This window comes from Neophocaena asiaeorientalis, unplaced genomic scaffold, assembly GCF_003031525.2.
Source record: "Neophocaena asiaeorientalis asiaeorientalis breed wild unplaced genomic scaffold, Neophocaena_asiaeorientalis_V1.1 scaffold129, whole genome shotgun sequence".
Lineage (NCBI taxonomy): Eukaryota > Metazoa > Chordata > Mammalia > Artiodactyla > Phocoenidae > Neophocaena > Neophocaena asiaeorientalis.
The window spans coordinates 4,456,202-4,481,192 of NW_020172446.1; the positions used below are offsets into that span (position 1 = coordinate 4,456,202).

The 24,991-nt window shown below is 41.5% G+C and overlaps 2 protein-coding genes and 1 pseudogene across 6 annotated transcripts in view; 1 reads left to right on the top strand and 2 right to left on the bottom strand.

The window, feature by feature from the left end:
• The window catches only part of TAOK1 (TAO kinase 1), a 145,748-nt gene extending 131,157 nt beyond the window's left edge, over window positions 1-14,591 (top strand). For 2 of the 4 annotated variants that reach the window (XM_024734691.1, XM_024734682.1), the window contains one exon: window positions 5,255-14,591. In XM_024734691.1, the coding sequence (XP_024590459.1) occupies window positions 5,255-5,716 (462 nt within the window). In that variant the 3' untranslated portion in view covers window positions 5,717-14,591. The remainder of the gene's footprint in view (window positions 1-5,254) is intronic. The other 2 variants (XR_003001765.1, XR_003001766.1) reach the window with 2 other exon arrangements.
• LOC112392841 (dynein light chain Tctex-type 1 pseudogene) lies at window positions 2,939-3,395 on the bottom strand (annotated as a pseudogene).
• Window positions 14,592-18,452: 3,861 nt separating the features above from the next.
• Window positions 18,453-24,985, bottom strand: ABHD15 (abhydrolase domain containing 15). 2 transcript variants are annotated; one of them, XM_024735051.1, is made up of 2 exons: window positions 24,076-24,985; window positions 18,453-22,033 (listed from the first exon to the last, which is right to left on the bottom strand). In XM_024735051.1, the coding sequence occupies exons 1-2, from the start codon at window positions 24,954-24,956 to the stop codon at window positions 21,508-21,510; spliced, it is 1,407 nt and encodes a 468-aa protein (XP_024590819.1). In that variant the 5' UTR covers window positions 24,957-24,985; the 3' UTR covers window positions 18,453-21,507. The 2 variants fall into 2 exon arrangements, with proteins under 2 accessions (XP_024590819.1, XP_024590826.1); XM_024735058.1 differs by having other exon boundaries at window positions 21,545-22,080.
• Between the last annotated feature and the right edge of the window lie 6 nt (window positions 24,986-24,991).

A 24,991-nucleotide genomic window follows, 5' to 3' on the forward strand; every position in this document is an offset into this window, starting at 1 on the left:
CAGGGACGAACCCGTGCCCCCTGCAGTGGAAGCACAGAGTCCTAACCAGTGGACTACCAGGGAATTTCCTATATTTTACTTTTTTAATGTGGTTTATATTACTTTGATAAGGGAAAATACATAAGATTATTTAGTATGACAGATAATAAAGGAACAGTAGGGTGATGAATTTATAGTGCTTTGAGTTGCTACTAGGGCTGATATTTACATTTCAAGTGACATGCATGTAAAGCAGTTTGGGGTCAGTTGGCAGCTACCAAACCCAGGTATCCTCTCTACGGAAACTCTGAAAAATCTTAACTGCTGTATTTTCTGCACTTGGCACTTACTCGTTGTACAGATGAGAAACAGTAATCTGAAAATAAATAGAGGTGGAACCAGAGTGAATATTACTTGTTTCATGATGAATAGTTCTCTTTGAAGTTTGCTTTAATCTCGAAATGAACCAAGAGTTTTTCCTGTAGGTTGAGGCACCAACAAAGTAAAAGTAAGCCTCACTTGACTCACTTAAGGTCCTTTTATGACTTTTCTCATATTACATTTACATTAAAATTTTCAGCAAAATGACAACATAACTATAAATGTTAAATTCCCTATGAATTTTTTAAAATTTTTATTTTTTATTGGTGCCTAGTTGATTCCCTGTGAATTTTATATGTGCGTGAAAAGTGGCAGTATTTCCAAAATATAAATGTTTTCATTTTTTAGTTTTATCATTTCAATTAATTTTCTTTCAGTATTTCACTTAAGTATCAACAAACATGGTTGGTAGTTTTTAAGTGAGAATTGACGACTGGAACATCTTACAGGATCTTTCTTTGTGGAACTGAAAATATTCACACAAAAATATCACATTTGATTTCAAAGAAGATAGGTCGGGAGAGCCTCTCAAAAGTCTTAAGTATGGTAACTTTTATCTACCCAGTGAAACCACCTTTCTAATTTGCAGTAATAAATAACATGTTTTAAAAGAAATGGGGATTAGTGTAACCTATCACAAATCTTAGGTTTTATTTTTGTTTAATTGAAAAATGTTCTGAGTTTCTTGAATGGCAAAACTAATCAGCAAACGAAATTGAAGCAATACTTACTGGATAAAAGGTTCATAAGCATTAATGTGTTTAATATTTTTATCATGAGTTTCCTTCAGATTATATGCAAGGAATTCAGATCAGTTACATGCTAAGTGCTTTCCCATCATTTATTAGATCCTTCAAATTAAAATAAGTGCTTTTAAGTAAATGGATTTTAAATTTTTTACATATAAAATACTTTAAAAATTTGAAGTTCTCTGAATCCTTAGAGATAAATAAGTTTAATTCCAAAGAATTGGGTATTTTATCTATAGATATGAAAAGAGTGGGGAAATTATTTTATAAATACACAGTCATTTTCTAAAACTGGCAAATATAGAGAAACAGAAATGTCCTTAATCCTTTCACTCAGAAATCACCACAGTTAACAATTTGATGTCTTTACCTCACAGGAAGCATTCATGTTTAATCTAAGTTCTCCTTCAATCTTCAAATGAATGGCCCTCTCTAAATCTTTGTAACACTAGTATTTAGAACTTTCGATAATTTTCAAATTCTTCTTACTGGAGTCTATCTGGCCGATCTGTAATTCTCCAAACACTTCTTATTTTTACCATTTGTCCATGTTTTTCCACATGTTCTCTCTGCTGAAAATATTTTCCCCTCTGCTTGTCTTCCTGGTAAACTTGTATTCTTCCTTCAGAATCCAGTCTCTACCACCTCCTCTAAGAAGACTTCTTTGCCCTAGTCTCCTTCTCCTGTAGAGTGAATCACTCCATCCCTTAGTATTTCTGCTATACTTTATAAATCTATTATTACATCTTACCATATTCTATTGTAATTTTTATTTGCATGTGTTTCCCATGCTAAACTGTGTTTTTTTTAAGGGCACTGAAAAATGACACATAGAAAGTAAACATTTATTGAGCTAGATTTCTACAGATAGCAATATGACTATTGGCTTAAGTTCTCAAATATCTTGAAACATGATTATTTAATGCTCCTTTACAAATTCTCTTTTTTCCTATCTTTTAAAAACGTTTTTTCATGGAAATTTTCAAACATATACAAAAGTAGGGAGACTTAGTACAATGAAATTCCAAGTACTCATCACCCAGCTTCAACATTTATCAGTATTTTGCTAATTTTTTCTTATCTATTCCCCCCACTACCTACACACACACATACACACACACACACTCTTGGGGGAAAGAATGTCTGGGATATATATTTTTTTAATTGGAATAATGTATTATTCTAACAAAAGTACAAAGTATGGAAAATTAGTGTGTTTGAATCATTTCAGATTAGAGAAAGTTTCACACTTAGCAGATTTAGGCTTTTACCACCTTTGAAAAGAACCATTCAAAGTTAAGACAAGTGTCAGGACAGGCTCCTGACTACCTTCAGTGATGATTCCTCTGACTTAGGATGTGCAGGTCACAGAACAGTGTGGTTATTTGGTTTTTTTCTCTGCATTTTGAGAGTGCCACAAAAATACACTTAAAGAGAGTGAGACAGGTGATCACTGACTAGATGGCTGGTGGTTAGAAGATGGTAGAGAAACGTTGGGACAAAAGGAGAAAATCACAGGCTGGACGAGGTGGTCAAATGGACAGCCTGGGGCTTCCCTGGTGGCGCAGTGGTTGAGACTCCGCCTGCCGTTGCAGGGGACACGGGTTCGTGCCCCAGTCCGGGAAGATCCCACATGCCGCGGAGTGGCTGGGTCCGTGAGCCATGGCCTCTGAGCCTGCGCGTCCGGAGCCTGTGCTCCGCAACGGGAGAGGCCACAACAGTGAGAGGCCCGCGTACCGAAAAAAAAAAAAAAAAAAAAAATGGACAGCCCGAAGGCGCTGACAATGTAGTACATGGTCTTGTTCTCCCATCGCACAGTGCAGCTCCCATCAGTAGAGCTGTCCCAGAAGCAGGAACTTGCCATGTGTAATCCCGCTCTGTTCTTCTCCATGATTACACGGGTCACAATATATTTAAATGGTTTCCCCAGCTTGGTGAGTTGGCTTAGGGTTTGCTCCACTACATTTGTGGTCCACTGATTCACTTTGCTGTGCTGATAGGCATTGCCACCAATGGCTCTTTCTATGGCCTCTTTTACAATGTTGCTCACTTCATCAACAACAAAAGCAGTCTCCTTGGTAGCCTGGTAGTCTTCCATCTTTCCTTCAGTGCCTTGCCTCTGCCTTCTGTCTGGGATATTTTAAAGCAAATTCTAGCATAGCATCATTTCACTCCTAAATATAGATAAGGACTTTTTTACTTTAATATAATCATAAGTCCATCATAATATTTAACAAAATTGATAATAAAATTTAAATATTACCTCATACTCAGTCCATGCCTAAATTTCTCCTTTTATCTCAGAAATGTCTTCTTTAAGTTGGCTTATTTGGATTGGGGCCCAAACAAGGTCCAGACATTGCTTTGGTTAATTGTCTTTTAAGTTAATTAGTCTATAATAGGGCCCTCTCCCCTACACTTTCCTTTTCCCCCCCATTTGGATTGGATCATTTGTTCTGTAGGAATTCTCAAAATCTGGATTTGGCTGATTGCGTCCTCATAGTGTCATTTAATGTATTCTCATTTTTACTTCATATTTCCTATATAAACTGGTAATGAGATCCAGAGGCATGATTATATTTAGATTCAGTTTTTAATTTTTGCAAGGAATTTTCATGAGGGTTACTGTGTACTTCCTTTTGCATCACATCAAAAGATACATAATGTCTAGCTGTCCCCCTTTTAAGTGACATTAATATTGATCAGTGGGTTTAGGCAATTATCAATTTGATCAGTCATAAAAAAGTTCTCCATCAACTTTTTTTTTATTCTCTTGACTTTATTATGAATTATTTTACATTTTAAAAAATATATGTATAGTCAACTACATTTATTTGTAATACCTTCCAGTTTTTCAGAACTGATGATGATGGCTACCCAACCACTAATTTCTAGGTATATAGAAACTAACTTTTTTTTGTTTGTTTTGTTTTGTTTTTTGCACGGTGTGCGGGCCTCTCACTGTTGTGGCCTCTCCCGTTGCAGAGCACAGGCTCTGACCGCGCAGGCTCAGCGGCCATGGCTCACGGGCCCAGCCGCTCCGCGGCATGTGGGATCTTCCCGGACCGGGGCACGAACCCATGTCCCCTGCATCGGCAGGTGGACTCTCAACCACTGCATCACCAGGGAAGCCCTAGAAACTAACTTTTTAATGAAAATTTTAGTTTTTGTTTGTTTGCTTTTCACTTAAGGCTTTGGTCTATCTGGAATGTGGTATAAGATGGGGTGCCATTTTTATTTCCTTCCAGATGGTTGGCCAGTTGTGCCTGTGTCATTTGTTTAAGAATCCATCTTTTCCCCCATTGAATTAATTAATTAATTAATGCTTTTGTCCTGCTTTAAAAACCTACAAATTGAGATCTTTATTTCTTTTTCACTAATAGTCTGTCCCTACACCAATACCACATTTATTTTATTTTTTTAATCTTATTTATTTAATTATTTATTTAGTTTTGGCTGCGTTGGGTCTTTATTGCTGTGCGCAGGCTTTCTCTAGTTGCTGCGAGCGGGGGCTACTCTTTGTTCTGGTGTGTGGGCTTCTCATTACGGTGGCTTCTCTTGTTTCGGAGGACGGGCTCTAGGCTCGCGGGCTTCAGTAGTTGTGGCATGTGGGCTCAGTAGTTGTGGCTTTGGGACTCTAGAGTGCAGGCTCAGCTGTTGTGCACGGGCTTAGTTGCTCCGTGGCATGTGGGATCTTCCCGGACCAAAGATCAAACCCATGTCCCCCGCATTGACAGGCGGATTCTTAACCACTGCACCACCAGGAAAGTCCCCCACATTTATTTTATTAGAGTGAGAGTTTGCTATGTCTGATGAAGCTAGTTTCCCTTCACCCACTTTTTTTTTTAATTCAGTGTTTTACCTAATGATTTAGTAGCCATTGATGATAATTGCCTTGATTTATTATTTCAGTAGAGGTTATTGCCTTTGCTTTTAAGAACTTGATGTTACACATTTTAGAAATATAAATTATGGATTATTTCTACAATACATCTCTTTGATTTTTGAATGTACAGCTATAAAATAGCCAGAGAGAACTTTTTTATGATTCACTTCAAAGCTGAGTAATTATCACTTCCTTAGTTTGTAGATTTTAAAAAATAAATCGGCTTTCTTTTTGCTTCTCTCCTCCTAACCCCCATCAGATTGAAGAAGAAATGTTGGCTTTGCAGAATGAACGCACAGAACGAATACGAAGCCTGCTGGAACGTCAAGCCAGAGAAATTGAAGCCTTTGACTCTGAAAGCATGAGACTAGGTTTTAGTAACATGGTCCTTTCTAATCTCTCCCCTGAGGCATTCAGCCACAGCTACCCAGGAGCTTCTGGTTGGTCTCACAATCCTACTGGGGGTCCAGGACCTCACTGGGGTCATCCCATGGGTGGCCCACCACAGGCTTGGGGCCATCCAATGCAAGGTGGACCCCAGCCGTGGGGTCACCCCTCAGGGCCAATGCAAGGGGTACCTCGAGGTAGCAGTATGGGAGTCCGCAATAGCCCTCAGGCTCTAAGGCGGACAGCTTCTGGGGGACGGACGGAGCAGGGCATGAGCAGAAGCACGAGTGTCACTTCACAAATATCCAATGGGTCACACATGTCTTATACATAACTTAATAATTGAGAGTGGCAATTCCGCTGGAGCTGTCTGCCAAAAGAAACTGCCTACAGACATCGTCACAGCAGCCTCCTCACTTGGGTACTACAGTGTGGAAGCTGAGTGCATATGGTATATTTTATTCATTTTTGTAAAGCGTTCTGTTTTGTGTTTACTAATTGAGATGTCATAGTATTTGGCTGCCGGGTTTTGTTTTTTTGTTTTTGTTTTTTAACTTTCGGAGAAATTTTGAAAAGGGGAATAGATATGTATGTGTGTATACATATACATACACACACACACACACACACACACACACATATATCTCAAGCATGTGGTTATAAGAAATTGGCTAGTTAGGGGGTATTTTCTGAACACTGCAAAAATAGAATGCAGGAATGTGTCTTGAGTCATCACTTTGGGGCAATTATATCCTAAGAAGGTCGTGAAAAAATCTAAAGCCTTTCTCCATACCCCAAATTCTTATAAGCTACTCACAGCAGGCAGCATATGCTGAAACAAGTTATTATGGAAACACATCTGTGTCCCCTCACCAATGTATTTTCTTTATTAAATTGGTCTGACTTCTCAGCCTCATTTGAGTGAAAAAGAATGTGGAAATCCATGAACACTAAAGGGTTCCATTGACTTTTTCAGAGAGTAAAAAACAATTTAGTTCTTTTTCTGAATGCTGCATAGATTTGTCAGCGATTTTTTTTTTTTTTTTGTCCATTCAGTTGTGCCTTTTTTGTGGCATGGTGAGATGGGAGGTGTAAGGAGATCACAAGTTGTGTGGGAATTGCATCAACGAACCTGTGAGCCTTTAAAGGGGAAGACCAGAAGGGTGAGAGAGACCCCTGAAAGTTCATATGGTGGGTATGTTCAGCAGCATAGTGAGGAGATGAAGCCTCTATATCCTGACATTTTGTTGCTTATACTGTGATATCTTATCCTAGCTGAGCTCTATAATTCCCAAGACCCCAAACAGTACTTTTACTTTGTACAGAAACAAAGAACATATAGCCAATACAAATCAAATGCCAGAGAGTTTTGAATGATGCCATATTTGCAAACTGCCATCTATTGGAATTCTCACCACACTACATAGACATAATTTGATTACCCCTTTTGGCTTATGGGATTTCCTGTTTACAAGTAGAATAGCCAATTATTTAAATGCTTAGTTGCCATAGTGAACCAGGAGTCACTGAGCCAATGACTTTACCAGCTGCTGACTAATCCTCATCACCACTGTAGATTTTGCTGCATGTGCAGGTCCTCTTTTTTTTTTTTCTTTTTTTTTTTAATTGCTGTTTTTGTTGCTGCAATACTTTACAAACTTCTAGTTCCTTGAGACTTAGTGACCATTTGGCATCATGTTAACATCACACAACAGGAAACACCACTTCCAGAAGTCTCTAGCCTCGGTGCTAAAGTACTACTGAAAAGGAACTAGCAAGTTTGGCAAATTTAAAAAAAAAAAGTAAGTTATAGTGGTCAGGGAATCTCTTGACAAACGCTAACTTTTTTTTTTCCCACAGAGGGGCATGTTTTGTTTTGTTTTGTTCTGTTTTGTTTTGCAATGAAGGATCAACCCAATGCTGAAAGTTAGATGTTACTTGGTATTCCACTGCTAGTGTGGAAATTGAGTTGAAGGTGGGTAGGAAGCTGTGAGTATGACTTGAAGGAAAAAAACTTTCTTTTCAGTGATAAATCAGAGTTTCTTACAAGTTGTCTTGACCCCTCCCTTGTCTTGAAGAACCCTTGCTGCTGACTCTGGATCCTGCTTTTTGTAATAGTCAGAGGACTCCAAGGTAGAATTTTCTGAGTCCCTCTCAATGATACTCTTCACCTAGACCAGGCTAATGACCAAACAGTAATCTATAATTGTTGACATATTGGCTTTCTCAACAAAATTTAAGTCTTCCCCAGGTATGTCAGTCTAATCTCCATGAATCCTCCCCTTTAGGAGTTTCTGGCATTCATTTAAAGGTAACTAGAAGAAAAATTAATATTGTAATGTAAATCTTTTAAAAACCAAGATCACAGTAGAATTCACACACAGTTTTAGGCAGTGTTTCAGGTAGCACTCCGGTACATTGTCCTCTTGGCCATGCTTGAGATCACCAGTTTTTAGGTGAACGTGACATGTACTTCTTGTCTATCTAATGAAAGGAGCTTTTAATTTTCTATCATTTTGCATTCACCTATTATACAGTATTTCAAACAAATTGAGATATTTACCTATTTGGAGGAAAATGATAGGAGAGAGCTTTAAAGTTAATGTCCAAAAATATAATGAATTTGATACCTTTAAAAAAATTCTTATTAGGTCTGGCCCCTCTATACTACTGGAGGCATGGAATAGGAGTGCAGCTCAGTTTTACGTACAAAACTCTTTAAAATAAAAAATACTACCAATAATACATGTTAAAGTCCACTTGTGGACTTAAATTAGTCAAATTGAGTTATTGAGTTCATGCAGATCATATGTACTTGTAAAATTGTGATTGAATACTGACTCCAAATGTCTATCCAGTAGGTCTTTGTATCTGATTTAATTGTGTGGCAACCAGTTTTACATGTAGGCCATGACTATACCTGGATTATTCCATTAAGTTCATTTTAATTAAAATATATATAGTTTGCAAAAATGGTTCAACTTAATTGATTTGTGTGTGTTTGCAAGATCTAACTTCTGAGGAATATCATACGTGGTAGGAATTATCAGAGAGTAAAGCTTGTAGCAGGAAAATTTGAAAGGTTTTGAGAGATTCTGAAGAAAGAAGCAGGCACTTTCTGAATCAGTGTACAGACGTCAACATTTGATCAAATTACTACTACCTCTTCCCCATTGTTGGTGTTCACTTGATATATATGTGTTTAAGAAAATTAAAAGTATGGGATATTTGTCCAGCATATCAGAAAGTCGTAAATGCTATGTCTGGTATCCAGAGCTTGGCAGTAAAAGTTTCTTGTGTTCACTGTCTCTCCCTTTTTTAAGTTAGCATTAGAAAAATGCAAAACCTCATACCTTGAAATATATTGTTCCTAATGGGGTTCCCTTCCTTTTGCACATATTTTTCCCCTTATTAAAGTCAGCTCTAACCCCGAATTAAAGTATCAAAGTATTTTCATTATATAGATAAAGTTAGTTGGAAAATATGTTTTTATTAGTTTTATTCAGAGCTGCCATTCTTTTTAGTCATTTCTGTGCCTAGAGATGAGTAGTCCTGCATTTGAAGCCACACCCACAGATATGATATGCTTCGTACTCTAGGCCAAGGATTTATTGGTAAGTTGAACTTTTTAGCATAGTCATTATGATTTTCAGCTGCCTAGACATCGGGTAAACACCATTCAGTACACTAAAGAAACTGTCCTTGACTCTCTCCCACTCCCACCTATTTTTCCTCACCCCCTTTTCAAAAATTGAAAACACTATGAGTGTCTTTTTCAGACCATAAGGCAGACTTTAGTAGCTTTCTACTTCTGTAACTAAATGGCATTTTAAACTTTTATAGAATACATTGTGTTGGACACTGGAATAATACTGTTTATTTTCACCTGTGAAAAATTATTGTACTTGAAACACCTCCTTTGCATTTCTCCATTTGTGCCATTCACTAGTGGAAATAAATTGTATTATACCATAATCTACTGGCTTTTAAAAACTGTGTTAAATATGCACATTTTTGGTATAGTTATTATCATTTGTATGTATATATTGTATATACATATGAGTGTCTATATGTGTGTATAGATTGATGAATATAATTCATACTGTACATTTCCATCAGGGCACTTAAGGTTCTGTTATTTTGTTTCATTATTTTAGTCCTCAGTTAAGGCAAGAATGCATGTGTTTCTTAACAATGAGTACTCTGGGTTGATATTTATGAGAAGGTGGTCATTAGATGCAATCTTTTCTATTTTAATCCCCTCTTAGCACTTGAGTGGGTGGAAAGAAAGTTAAGTAAAATGTGGAACCATAAGTTGCAATGCAGTAAAATAGTGCTGGGGAAGGAGCCAGTTAGTGTTTCTGTGAGTTTGTGTCATGATGCAATGAAAGATAGGTGATGCAGAGAGAAATGAACCATGGAAACTAAAAACACTGGTGGTGATTCCTCTGCAAAGATAAAAAGAACCAATAAGTCACATAATCTTCATGTGCACTCCATGCATATTTCTTAGTAGTGGTGCCATTGATCCTCTTACCCTTTTTACTCCATTGATAATAATTATTATAAATTTTGCTAAGGACCAAAACATCCAAGAAAGGAATTACTGCTAAAGCATCTAAGGTTCTCCTAAACTATAAAATCAACAGGAAATGGCCACTGGGAGAGAAGGATTTGGTATTGGCAAGGGGCTTTCTCCTCTTAGCTGCCTCTTCTTGCTTGCTAATAGTAAGTTCTTCATGCACCTTCCACCCCTTCGGAGGCACTACTTTTCAAGCACAGATTTGGCCCAACACTGCAACCCTTTCCTAAGTAGTTTATGTGGCCCTGCGTTTTGTTCCATGCTCACAATGTGAAGTGTCTAGTGTATATTCCAGTCAGAAAATAATATATTTAAGGTGTATAAGTGTGAATCTCCTATAATGATGGAAGAGGAGGCTCTTATTTCTTAGAAAACTGCTTTCTCTAAGGAACAAATCTAAAACTTGGGCTGTCATCTTGGAGCTGCTTACCAAAATACAGATCCTTATTAAAGAGAAACAAATTCTGTTTTCCCTCATCTATCATGATAGTGCCCCCCAACCAGGTTGTAGCATTGCCTATTAAAAGGCACTCATTTACTCTTAGTTGTTAAGAACTGGAAATTTTCCATCCTCAGATTCCTTAAAGGATGAAAAGTGTGCTGTACACTTAGCAGACTTGCCTCTTGTATGCAAGGACTACTGATTGAAGTCTATTTTGCTGTGTGTCTGGTTATGTTGTCTGCACTTTTATTAAATCACTACAGTAAGTCTACATTGGAAGTGACTTAATTTGTAAAGTTGTTTTATTAAACACTGTCTAGAAAAAGAAAGTGAAGCTGAGAACTCTTCCTTTATTGTGCATTTATATTTTCTACTGAATTCTGGTAGCCCCCTTTAAAGTCACATTAACTAATTCTTCCCTTGTTTATATTCAGATTTCCAAAATTTCACTCATGCAAGGGAAGAGAATCTATTTGGCCTAATGGTAGTCTTCAGATCATAAGAAATATGTAAATTAGCATGCACCTTATCTGCCTGTTGTGGGTTTCTTAAACTTGCACTTCCCTCTCACGCACCCCCAAATAGATATCCTTTAAAGAAAATAAAGGCAGAGAATTAAAACTGGGGAGCCATTTACTATGTCACCATCACTGTTAACTGTTACCCAGCAATCAGAACTTTTTGAAGTTTCAGAGCTTGTGTGTGTGTGTGTTTATCTGTTTGATTGTGTTGGGTTTGTTTTGTTTTTAAATGTACAAGAGAGTCTTCTTTAAATAGAGAAAAAGGTTAATCCTTTCTGAAACAGGATGCCCATTGGATATACTAATCTGGACATCTGTAGGTAGTTTGCCATGAAAAAGTAGAGAGAAGATGAGACTTGTGAATGAATGAAAAGGGTATCTTGATACCCCAGAATTCCCCCTAAATTACGGGTAATTCAACCTGCACAGTTTCCTTTTCACTCATAGTTTTTAGCAATTGTGAGTGAAGAAATCATGTAATTATCTGTAAATATTTAGCTAACAAATTGACCTAGTTTCTGTATTTTTTTGTTTTTGTACTAAAGTTTATAAGTCTGTGCCAGCTAGAGAGGAGTTGCTGTCATTGCCAGTTGTGGTCCTAGCATCTAACCCTGAAACCATCCTAGGTAACATTTTTAGAATTAATGCTTCAGTGTTGTTAAACAGGGAGAAATTAAGCTCAACCATTGGTCAGGTTTAAAATCTTTTGAAGCAAAGTCATTTTATTTAATACAATGATTACATGTCCTCAATCATGAATGAGGTAGGGAACCTCCCTCCCCCAGTGGCCATGTTTACAGAAGTGTGTTTTGTCTATAAAGTGCAAGGGTTTTAATGTTTATGTAAATTATGCAGGTGATAACATTATGGCTTGGAATTGTTTTTTGGGCTCTCGCTGAATTTTCAAATGAAATGAACTATGCTTATTACTGGCACATTGATCCCATTTCTGGAGCATTTTCCTATTTCCAGAATTACATGTATTCCTTTGTCAATCCTTTGACAATTCCTTTGTCATTAAAGCTGGTAAACATAGATGAGGGAATTGCATTTTTTTTAAATCCATGAACCTTCATTTGTATGCCTTCATTACTCATGTTTCTTTGGCAACTCTGAGGTCAGTGAAGTTTAGAAATGAGATACCAGTGTTAATGAAAAGTGTGTACTCTTTGCTTTTGCATGGCTTGGCTTAGCATCAAGGGTATATTTGGGCCACTTGAAAGCATGAAGACCAGTTGTGTGGGAACAGGTTTCTCTCAGTGGCACATTTTGCTTTTTCTGAGCCCTCAAATACATTGCCTCAGCATGAACATTATTGTTTCTATAAATTACACATGGTCATGGAATGAATTATGTGATTTAAAAGGACGGAACTGCTTAATGTTTGCAGATTCCAGCTGGCCATGTGACTATTGGGCACATATCAAACAAACCTGGGGGGAAATATTGGAACCCTTCTAACCCTTTTTTGGTCATAGACAAGTATATTTAGTTTATTAAGATGTTGGCTGCCCCTGGTATGTTGCCAGAAAGCTCTTTTTTGGTGCCTATTCCAAATGTGCTTTCTTGCATTTCATAATATCAAAGAAACCACCACCCCTTCTTCCCAGCAGCATTTTATGTCAGACCTTTTATTCCACGTTAAATGGGAGTTGTGCCTACTTAGAGTGCCCCTCCAATTAATTACATACACGTGTCCTAAAATAATCCAAGCAGGAGACACAGGTAGGAAAATTTTTTTTAGGAAGTCCACTTGAGGCCAGTAATCTGTCTGACAAGGTATTTTACCACGTTATCTTGCCACTTGATAAATGAGCCTATTAGGAATTGCAGGTGGTTTCATAGGGCAAAATCCAAGTAGAGAGGGATATGTGGGATTTCTATTAAGAGATAATTTTGTTATTGTTTTACCTCTCCTTTTATGATCCTTCTCTGCTAGGTTAGAGTGGGTTAATTCTCCAAATTTATTTTGTTTTTTATTTTCTAGGGGAATTTTTACAAAAGTGATGGTCTGATGTAAATAACATTTTGAAGTATAGGTGCACGTAAGTTCCCGAGACTATTTCAACCTGATAATTTGTAAACGCTTTAGAGTTTTTTTCATTAACACTTGTGTTGCTAAATCCTATTTATATAAGTCTGCTAAAAATTTTAACCCATTTAAAACTTAAACATTTAAATAATGGGTGAGTTACTCTGAGCAATTTAGCTTTCAAAACCCCCTTGTTTTAGTACATGAAAAAGATAGCTTAATGCGCATTAATGAGGTTGGAGAGACTATGAGAAATATGTATAGTGTATATTTTAAAACAGCTTTGCTTGTATTGTGAAGATTTAAAAACAAACTTGAGATTTTTAACGTAACTATTAACACAGTTTTAACATAAGTTATCCCACTGGGTTTAAGAGCATCTTGAATGTATAATCCTTTTTGTAACCCAGGTTGGTTTCTGCTTTTACCAGTCATCCAAACATATTATTTATGATTTTAGTTTTATATACTCATTTACTTTTGTTTTCCTCAACCAGCATGATTTTTTTGCACATGTATTGTAGAAATTTTTAAAAAGAAACATCAGTACATCATTTTCTCTGGATTTTCTTCACTTCTCTTCCTTTCTACTAACCCATTACCTTAAAGGCCATATCGCTCCATTTGCATTATTTGTGCAAATGCCAGGGTTGGTTTTTATTTTTATTTTTGCTATTTACCTAAAAAAAGAAAAATGCTTCAGTCAATTGCTTTTTTATTTAAAAAAAGAAAAAAGAAAAGAAAAAAAGCTGTAACCTTATCATTTCTGAGTAGACCATTGAGAGATGAATGCACACCTGTAATAGCCCAGGACCAGCTTTGGTGGCTAAAGGGAATATTTTAACTAAGCAAGAGGTTCTTTTCTAAAAGTGGTATATATTATTCACAATCTCTTTCAGTTATTCCCACAAGTCAGGGGTCCAGATAAAATGAGGGTTATCAGCTAACTGATATGTTATCATTGAGGTTCATCAATGAATTTGTACATTTCTAGTTCCCTTTGGTGAAGGGAAGAAAAATGACGATTTTGCAAGACCTAGATTTTGGCTTGGTTTCTTGCCTCCTTTTTTGGCAGCCTTCATCTTCTCATCTCCTAAAGCCCTTGAGCCTGTAGGGTTTTCATGGTGGACAAAGGACCTGTGGTCTTTTAAAACTAGGACTGATTTTTTTGGCAAGAGATTATCATGTTGAAAGTGATGTTCTGCCACTTTACCGGAGACTAATTTTAAATATACACAGTCCTCTTAATTTTCGGACCAAACAGACACCCACAGGGGAGGCTTATCAAGGGTTGCAATGGGGAAGAAGCCTCTCCCTCACTGTCAGCACCAGCTGGTAAAGGTGACTGTACAGATGTGCATTTTCCTTTTGGTAGAAATGGTCCGCAGCACTAATTGGTAAGGCTTATTGTACAGTATATTGTCAGTATTCTTCTGGTTCAACATACCTTATAGTTCACATATAACCTGTATTAATTGTATAGATTGTGCATTTAAAGCTGTTACCAAGTTGTCAGAACATAAGAGCGAAAACAAGGTCATATGTAATATTTTGTTTGTAAGTATCCTTTGTATCATAGCAAAGGAAATGTTTAAAAAAATCAACTGTAATAAAGTAATTTTAGTACACAGAGTGTCTGCTCAGTTTTTTAAAGTAATTGTATTCCCATAAAGATAAAGTATATTTCAGTTCAGTGACTATTTACTGGGTAATTACTGAATCTCAGGCACTGTGCTGTACGTTGGGGGTTACAAAAATGAGTAAGATATGGGTAAGAATGAGCTCCCTAGTGTGGACTAAAACCCTCTAGACTAATTGCCTTGAATTCTGTGTGCCCAGACAGTGAAGTAGCCTACTGTGCTGTGGATGTGAGATGATTATACTTTAGCTTCTAATGGCTTGTTGCAGGTTCTTAAGTTTTATATAGTCATATGTTGTGGTCTGTGTAACTACAGTTCCTCCCAGACACATGGACACATAGATGTATGCAGTTCTTGGGCCTTGTACAAAGCTTCACAAGGTGGTTTCACCTGGGTTCGTTTTCCCAGATTTGAAAATCATCACATTTTAGCCCTGAATGGGGTAGAGTATCTAATCCAGTCCTGTTAAAATGACTTTGTCAGAAGGCTTAATTTGGAGGGAAGGAGTTTCTTGGGCTGGGGTTTATATGTTTTTTTCTACTAGAAAATAGTTTTAAGTGTTGTCATTTTAAAAAGTATAGTTGAGATCACCTACTTTATTGAATAGAAGACTATCAGAAAAATGGCACTTTTAACTTTTTAACATAGCTTCTAAACTCCTAGAATGTTGATGCTGAGCTATTTTGAGATTAATTAGCATTTATGTAGTGTTTAATTTGCCTGGGTCAAACAACTACGTGGCAGAGCCAAGATTTGATTCCAGGTGTTCTATCTCCAGCATTTCCCAACATCCCACCCTGAATTTGGTTGAGTTAAAAGGGGTTTTAAAAAAACAAGATTTCTTTCTGCTTTATCCCCACAATTGAGCAGTTCAAACTACAGTGGATGGAGAGTTAGGTGCTTCTACCATGTCAGCAACCCAGAACAAATGCTGTCATTGACTAAACACATCAGAGATGCTCTGAGTTATGTTTAGGGTTTAAAGCCTATCCTACCTGACTATAAAAAGAAATTTTTTTTTTATAAAAGAAAATTTAACATAAATTAAAAAATCACCACAGTGGTTGGCTAGCTCCACAGCCCCAGGGTTATAAGTTAGTGCTATCATCTACATCTCAGTGATGCCAGCTGCCAAACCAGGGTTTTCCTATATATGTCCTAGGCAATTAGTGACTTTAATTATACTTTCAGATACTTGTTCTTACGGATAGGAGGGAGACAAGGCTGCTGAGGGTGTTGTTTATTGCGGGCTGTGTAATAACGTTAGGGGTGCCATTTATAGATTCATGTTGGCTCTGCCACAAGAGTTGTGCAGCAGTTCTGAAGACAAATTCTTTCTCCTTTTGTTAACACCCTTTACATTATGGAGTTGAAAATGAGCATTATTTACTGTCATCTTAGCCAGTGATTGACTAGGAAAAGGCAAAGTATGGCATAAAGAGCAGTGGTTTAGTGTTCTGGTCTTTAGCCCCATCACTACTAACTGAGATCTTAAAAGTCACATCCTTTCTGACCATCACTTACAAGAAATAGGAAAGCAGATAGTTTTTGGCTGGAACAAATGAACCAATGTATAACCTATTAGCCATAACATGGTTATCTGAGAGAGAGAGAGCGTGTGTGTGTGTGTGTGTGTGTGTGTGTGTGTGTGTGTGTGTGTGTGTGTGTGTGTGTGTGTGTGTGTGTGTGTGTGTTTGGGAAGGGGGTGGGGAGAGTTTGTCCTCAATTGGGCAACCCAGCACCCAGTTTGTAAGCCTCAAAGGTGCTGCTCTTCCAGGCCCTTCCCAACTTTGCAGTGGAATTAACAACTGGAAATCCTTGGCCTTACAAGAATCAGAATATGGACTCTGATCTGAAAGCAGATGCCACCTCATTATAGAGGTCTTTGAGCTCTGGTTGAGGAATTAAATGGGCTTGAAGAATGGGATCCATCTGCTTTTACTATTTCATCATAGCCTAACAGATCTTAATTAAGGCCTATTCACAGTCTCAGTCTTTTCATATGGAACAACTCATAACTTGCCCAAACTCATATGAGTCACAAATGAAGTAGAAACTAGAACCCACATCTCCAAACTATTTCAGTGCTCTATCCAACACACAAATTACTAATTGCCCACTGGAAGATATCTCTGTGTAGGTACCACTGATGATCAGGGAATTTTGAGCCTGCTGGGAAATTATTAGCCCAGAGCAGGAGGCCTGGTTGTTGATTAAACAGAGGTCCCACTGGTTAGTGTTAGGGGACTAGATCTATAGAAGTGAAGCAACAAGCAGCAAATAGAGAATGTGCAGTGAGGCTCCGTTAACTCCACAGGTAGGTGAGCACAGCTCAGTACATAGAGGACTTAAGAAGACAAACAGCACATTTGTTTGTGGAGATTTAAAAAAGAATGACATTCCATTGTTGCAGGGAGACTGCAATTTATTATTCAGAGGCAAACAAGCCGAGAGAATTTTTTCTTCAATCTCACTAGTGATAGACACTAGAGCAAGATACCTTATTACACAGGAAGGCTGGAGGAGCCAGAGACATTTGTTTTTTAAGTGTTAATATCTTTTATTTTTTGTTTTAATGAAATTCTACTTTTCCTCTAAACTTTTAGCTCTTCCTGGATACTTCAAAGCATAATTATTAGATGTCTTAAAACATCCTCTGGTCACTTTGGTAGGGTTATTTTCATTAAAATCTTTATGTCATCTCCCAACTCCCAGAATTTGGATCAGGTCTATGATCTGATCCTCAAGCCCATAAACCAACCAGAAGTCTTTACAGCCCACTGAGCTCGTTAGCATTATTTCCAGTCACCGACTCTCAGTTGAGAAGAGACCTTATATCTAATGTAGGCCACCCTTATTTCTCAGCACATGTCCCCTCCATGATATGTGCCTAGGAGCAGTCTAGCTTGTGTATACCACCAATGATGTGGGACCTTCTGCTTCCTAAGGCATTCGTTCCATCCCTGGGCACTTGGGGCTTCCCTGGTGGCGCAGTGGTTGAGAGTCCGCCTGCCGATGCAGGGGACGCGGGTTCGTGCCCCGGTCCGGGAGGATCCCACATGCCGCGGAGCGGCTGGGCCCGTGAGCCATGGCCGCTGAGGCTGAGCGTCTGGAGCCTGTGCTCCGCAACGGGAGAGGCCACAACAGGAAGAGGCCCGCGTAAAAAGAAAATGATGCCATCCCTGGGCACTTGGACACTCCCTAGGCATAACTTCTTAATCTTAACTCTACAAACTGTCATAACTAGTGAAAACAGTTTCTGAGGCCATCTTTTGTGGCTTGGCTGTAGGATCATTGGTATCATTGGCAAGTTCTGCCAAAGTGGCCAAGTATCTCTGCCTGTTTAAGCAGGGTGGGAACTTTATACTAAAGTTCATTTCTAAAGGAAGAAACCATGGCATTACTGAGGGTGACTGACTGACAAAGGATCCTGCAGTCTGGGTGGAAGATGAGTACAGAGCAACCTCTGACTCTGGGGTGGTTTTGAGGTTATATATAAAGCTAAGATGACACTTCCTGTGTCAAGACCTCTTTTCTTTTTTTTTTTTTTTTTAAATAAGTTTTTATTTTTTTTTTTTTTTTTTTTAAATTAATTTATTTATTTATTTATTTTTGGCTGTGTTGGGTCTTCCTTTCTGTGCAAGGGCTTTCTCTCGTTGCAGCAAGCGGGGGCCACTTTTCATCGCGGTGCGTGGATCTCTCACTATCGCGGCCTCTCTTGTTGGGAGTACAGGCTCCAGACGCGCAGGCTCAGTAGCTGTGGCTCACGGGCCTAGTCGCTCCGCGGCATGTGGGATCTTCCCAGACCAGGGCTCAAACCTGTGTCCCCCGCATTGGCAGGCAGACTCTCAACCACTGCGCCACCAGGGAAGCCCAAGACCTCTTTTCTAACAGTACTCAAGTCTTAGCAAGGATATCTTCACTCAAAACAGAGATGACATCTCAAAATGAGGATTTGGTGCTGTTTTTTTATTGTCATCTCTGGCCAAGCCACCTTGGAAACCTATGCATAAATACATAAAATACTAAATCTTTAAGAGAATTAAGTTACAGCTTAGCACAGTCTTTGGTATCAGAGGTCAGAACTTAGTAGGACTCAAGAAAACCTTGAGAAGCAGTTGTCTGCTTCCTGCATTCTGATCCAGTGGGTGGAGACAGATAACTCAGGTCTGAGATTATGCCTCCTTTATTGTAATTGGATTGTGTTTTCTTTTCCCCCTTTACCATTTGAAGGTGTTTATAAATAATGAAGAGACCAAAAGGGAGGCAAGCAAGTGAATGAGACCTGAGAGGATTGCTAAAGACTTGCTACCTGGAAAACTCCCAACTCAGTGGTACTTCTTTGGGTTTTGTTTGTTTTGTTGTTTGTTTCTTGCTTCCCCAAACTCATAATTTGTCACTTCGTTTTTAGGGCCATGCCTTCTCTCAGAATGTGTGCCTGGGGTTCCTCCATCTGGTTTCATATAATTAGCTATTAACCAAAGCAGAGCCAATTTGGGTGATTCCTTCATCATTAGACTGAAGGACAGGGTCACCCAGACCTGCTTGAACAGGAACTACGCTTTCTTGGCAAAAATGGCTTGAAAAGCAGTGATGTCACCAAATGGTGATGAGAAGATGAGAGAGAGGTAGCTTCCTGAGAATGGCTATGAGTACCTCTGGCACAGGGGCATGGAGGAGAAATACTTTAGGGTTTAGGTCATTAGGGCTGTGGATCCAAGGGGATCCAAGGGACAAGGGCTGTTCTGCTGTTCACAGAGCTTTAAGACTATAACTGGAAAAAAAATTTTTTTTAATACATATATATATATATCCTCCCCCACCCCACCCCACAAGCTGGCTTTCCTGTTAAAAAGGAACCATGATTTCTCCCAAAGCTATTATCTTAACCAGAGTCCCGTGGTATCTGGCCTAGAGAAACAATCTGGATTTTAGCCCTTAGGGGCCCTTTAATCCTGGGGGGTGAGGGTGGGGGTGGTTAAAAACCACTGGACTGCTCCCCGTTTTGCAGTGAGTTCTGAATGATTATAGGGTCCTGCGTATGGGACTGCAAAACCTAATAAGCTGAAATCCCCACTGTACCAGATGCTGGGGGAGGGGGCTGGCCAGATGTCAGTAATTCTTCTTTGCCAAGCCTTATAACCAGGCGTTAACCAGAAGTAGAACAGCTTCTTTAGGGTTCACTTCCTTATTATCTCTCCTGCTCAGAAATGGTGAGAGAATGTTAGATGAGGAACATAGAGGAGGAGGAACAAGAAGTGGGGAAAGGAGGGAGGGAATGTTTTCATGACAGGATAATGTGCCTTAGACAACTGAATGTTGTCTGCATTTCAGTTTAGATTCTTGGATAGTTCAGAGTGTCTTTTTATTTGATCCAGAGGAACAAGGATGGGCTAAAATTATCCAAACCTAAAATCATGGCCCCAGAAATTCCTCATACCAAGCCTTAGGATATGACTTTTGGTAAACATCTCTCCTTCTTCAAATTGCTTTGCTATTTGTGAGGCCAGTATGGAGCTTCCTGTCAAAACAGGTGCCTTCTTTCTTGATGACCAATTAAAATTTCAGGGCAAAGATTTTCTGGGAGGAACTGGATGTCCTATTGTATTGCTTAATGGCCTAATCCAAACCAAGGTGTGGGTCAACCTGTACAATGCCTTATTTTACTCTGATCTTAAGCATTAGTCCTCATAAAACCAAAGAGCCTATCAGTCACTGAGTGGTCAGATCCAGGAGGAAGCTTTTCCTGCATCTACATGGATGGCCTTTTGAATAACTGAGCAGAAAAAGCATGGTAATGTGAAATATTCATAAATCACTGAGTCAGTTCTAGCCAATCTCTTGGAAATTTTGTTTGCTTTCTCTGGTCCCAGATGTCTCTCCAGGGTCTGGAGAGGGAAAGGCTAGTAGTAGTGTCAGAAAGGAGGGCAACTAACCAAAAAAACACCTAAGATATGAGGTTTATACTTTTACCACTTAGAGAAAGCCCACATCTCAGGAGAAAAACACCTCTCGCTAGAACTCTGGAGTAATCCCCCGAAATGGTACTGGAGGGAGCAGCTAGAATGTCTTGAGAGCCTGGTTCCTTAAGCCATGGTCAAGCAGACCCTGCGAGGATTTCCTCTTCCTAAAATCATCCTTGGGATGTCTCTAGTGAGTCTTGAGGTCCTAGGCTGAAAGCCCCAGATCAGCCCCACTCCCAGTCAGGACTTGCAGAACTCAACCGAAAGACTGGCCCTTGGTATTCTAGACGCAGGCGTTCACGCTGTCTAGCTGGTTGCCCTCCCCAACCCAGTCTCAGCACAGCACTTATTGCCTCTGGGCCTATATCACAGTCAACGCAAGACGCGTTAGCTCTGTGAGCCACTTCCACGTCTGCCACCACATGAAGTCAGCAGAGCGCCACAGCCGCAGAAAAAAACGAGGGAAGTAGCATCGAGACACAAACATCCTGTCCTCACTACATCAAGTGGCTCCAGCTTGAGAACCAGCGTCACAGAGCTGATTATTTATGTGGCACAGACCTGCCCAATGGCTCACAAAACTCATCTCCTTTGTATCTGTGCTGTGAGTGAGCATTTTCTCTTGAGTCCAGGGACATACATGGAGATATTCTTTGGCTTATGAAGTCGGTGACAGGGGACAGTGACAGGGAATGCCCAGCTGCTGAACCAGGATGAGTTGGCATGTGTAGAGCAGGGCCTGGGCAGGAGTTCTGCTCAGGGGTTAATGAACGCTAGCTTGCTGAAGTTCCATCTCTTTCCACAGACCAATTTAAGAGAGAAGGGGCTGAATCAGGGGCAAAGAGCTGAAGCTGCCTGCCCCATTCAGTCCTCAATGCCTTTTCAGGACTCAGCCGTGCCCAGCTCTTTCTTCCTCGCAGGGCTGGCGGGTTCTTGGGTCAGGTCTCACCTTGTATACGATCTCTTCCAGCTAAAGATCTCCTCCAGGTTGGAAGAGGGAGAGACCTCCCGCTTTGGCAGGGTTCCCCAGCGACGCCGGCCCCCTAGGAACGAAACTCCGCGCCTGCTCAGCCCTTTCATCCTCTCCTCCGTTCGGAAGAACTCAGTCAAGGCCCGGAAGTACTCCATGATGACCTCGTGGCTCCAGGCTGGCAAGGGCTCCTGGCGCAGGAAGCCACAGTGGCCTCCATGGCGGCTGAGCAGGAGGAAGAAGTAGGGGTTGCTGTGAAAGAGTTCAGTTGGCAGAAAGTGGTTTGGGGGCCCACACACAGGATCATCGGCGCTACAGATGCACAGCACAGGTACGGCTGCCTCGTCCACATCCCGGAGGGGGTCGTTGTGGTCCCAGTAGGTGTCCCAGCTGATGGGGAAGCTCTTGGTGTGGCAGAAGAGGGTCTCTTCAAACTCTCGCAGGGAGCGGCTCCTGAACAGTTTTCCAGTGTCCACTGTGTCCTCCAGGGCTGTGGCGTACCTGGCAGAAAGAAGTTGAATGGGGAAGGAAGGAAAGAGAGGAAAGAACTGGAAAATAAATTGACAGCAGAAGTTACAGAGTGGCAGCCCACAGGCCAGATTCTGACCACAAAGGCTTTCTTTGGCCATATAATGTATTTAAAAACTTCCATGTCATTGCCATCATTTAAAATCAGGAGATTTCACGTAAAACGCATCTATCTGGCTTCTCGAGGGGATTGGGGAGATCTGGCGACATGGGCTGGCATGGCAACAATCAGGGTATTTCCTCCCTCCTTCCTGTGTTACAGTTTCTACCAGGACAGTCATTCATGGCATTACCTCCCCAGCCCTGGGGCAGCATCTGACTTTACAGCTGCTGAGTTATTGCAACAGCTCTCCTCCAGACCTCATCTTCAGACCCTCTGTAGGGAACCTGCTATGAAATGTCACCTCCTGAACCTCTCTTGGAAGAACTCAGTGGCTCAGACTATCCAAACCAGCAAGTGACATCCCCCAACATTAACATCTTACTTTAAGTTGTATTAGTTTGTTTGCTTTTTTAAAAGATAATATGCTATCCAGCTGATGACAGATGAGTGTGTCCTCGATCAGTGGGGCAGGTATTCCTAGAGAGGACTGAGTGGCGGAGGAAGTGACTGGGAGTGTAATTAATTGGGTGAGGCCCCAAATGGGAGCCTGAGAGCAACTGCTCTGGGAAAGAGGGACATCTTTGCTGTTTCCACCTCCCTGGAGAGGGCCTGGCACCCTGACCAGGAGGCCAGGATGGGCAGCTCTGTCCTTTATTTGGATTAATTCAGCCTTAGCCAGCTGAATTTGGATAGGTGTTTCCTGCAAACATTCAAAGAGGCTTGCCCCAAGTTGGCAATCCCAAAATTCCATGGGCAGGGCAGTTCCTAAAGGCCCAGGTTTCCTCTCCACTTCCCTTACCTTATCCTCCAGCTGGTGCCCAGGGTCAGTACTGAGGGTGGTCATTTGGGGATGGAAACTGGCAGTTAAGCCATGAGAGAGTACCTTGCCCCTGGACTGTTCCAGCGGCTCTGGGTTGCCATGGTAGCACATGGGCTGTTGCTGAGCTCAGGGTTGACCTTCTTAGAACAGGAGGCAAAATAGGGCAAGGAAAGAAAGAGAAATCACAATTGTCACCATGTATTGGTGCCAGGCCCCTTACTTTCATTATCTTATTTCATGCTTATAACCACCTTGGGAAGTGGTTATTATAAGCTCCATGTAACTGAAGAGGGAAGTGAGGCTCAAAGGGGTTAGCTAACTTGCTGGAAATTCAGGATTTGAACCCAAGTGGGTCTGACCCCACATCCCAGGTCTTTCTGCCACACCATACTGCTGCCATCGTGTCTTTGACCTCGTTCTTCCATCTCCTAGGAAAACAACAGTGTAAGCAGGGGCCTGGTTATTTGCTGTGGGAATGTCACTCAGGCCTTCTCAGTGGTAAATTCTCCCATCACCCTGGTGGAAGATTCTTTTCTTTTTGGAGATTAAAAAAAATGTTTAAATACTCTTAAATTTTTGCATTAAATATTGAGTATATACCTGGGAATATGCAAAACATCTGTCAGGTCTAAAGAATTTTAATCAATCAAATACCACCAAATTTCTGATTCCTGTCACCTCCAGGCTCAGAGGAAACATTCTGGACAGATAACCAGTCACAATTGCTTCCAGAGCCCTCTTTGCTGATTTGACAAGCTATGGACTAAGTGATGTACGTGTCAGGTGCTGCCTCTTGTGGCGGGTGGGGCAGGTGCTCAGGTTGCTAGGACACGGGTGGGGCTGAGGTGAGTGAGGCCAGAGGGCCCCAGGTCAGGAGTCCCTGCTCTAGCTAATGATGCTGAGTCCGTCTGTGGCTTTTAAACCTGCTTCCCTGATTCTGTCCAGACTAGAGGGTTTGGACGCTTCAGGAAGTGTGTGAGGAAAACTTTGCCCAAATTGCTCTAAACCTGTTTGATTCTAAACCAGGCAGAGCCGTTTCTCAGCCCCAAACCTCTATTCCCCCATTGCTCGTCTGCAGCCGCCGTTACCCACCTGCTGAGGGCGATCTTCTGGTGGAGCAGAAAGCCCCGCTCGTAGGGCCAGGGCAGGCCGGCCTCAAACCACTCGCGGCAGCATAGCACCGGCGAGATGCAGGCTGCACCGGTCATGTAGCTGGAGGAGCCACACTCGCCCAGGTAGGACAGCAGCAGCGCCGAGCCTGAGCCCTCGCTCACCGCGAACAGCGGGGCTGCGGGGTGTCGGAAGCGGATGTAAGTGATGGCCTCTTTGAGATCAGACGGGTCCCCGAAAGGCTGCAGCCGGGGGCTGACCAGTGGGCAGCCGTGGTGGCCGCGACGGTGGAAGATGACCGGGTAGTAGCCGCGCTCCAGGGCCAGCAGGCAGAGGCCGAGCACGTTGCGGGTGAGGCGTCCCCAGGCATTGGGAATCACCAGCAGCACCGCCGGGAGGCCCCCGGCATTGGTGACCCGGCGGCCCCGGGCGCAAGGTCCCACGACCCAGTCCAGGGCCACCAGCCCGTCGTCCGCCAACTGCAGGTACTCCCGGGCCAGATCGGACCCCGGCCCCACCGGCAGCACGAAATGGCAGAGGGTCTGCAGGTGGGGCCCGGAGAGCCAGGAGCGCGGGCCCGGCTCCAGCGCTGTCGAGCGTCGCAAGGCGCGCAGCAGGCACTGGGCCAGCGCCGACGGCTTACAGATGAGCCTGCACCCGCCGGGCAGAGGCTCACGCCCGTCGCTGAACTGGTCCGCGGGGCCTGCGCCGTCCACCTCCTCCTCGTGGTCTTGGCCCTGCGCCCCCGGCAGGGTCCTCGCTCCGACGGCGCGCCTCCCGGGGTGCCGCTGCAGCGCGGCGAGCAGGCCAAGCAGGGCGAGCGCGGCCAGGAGCAGGGCGAGGGCGGCGCCCCACGGCGGCATGGCGAGGCCGGAGAGCCCCCGGCGGGCGGCAGCGG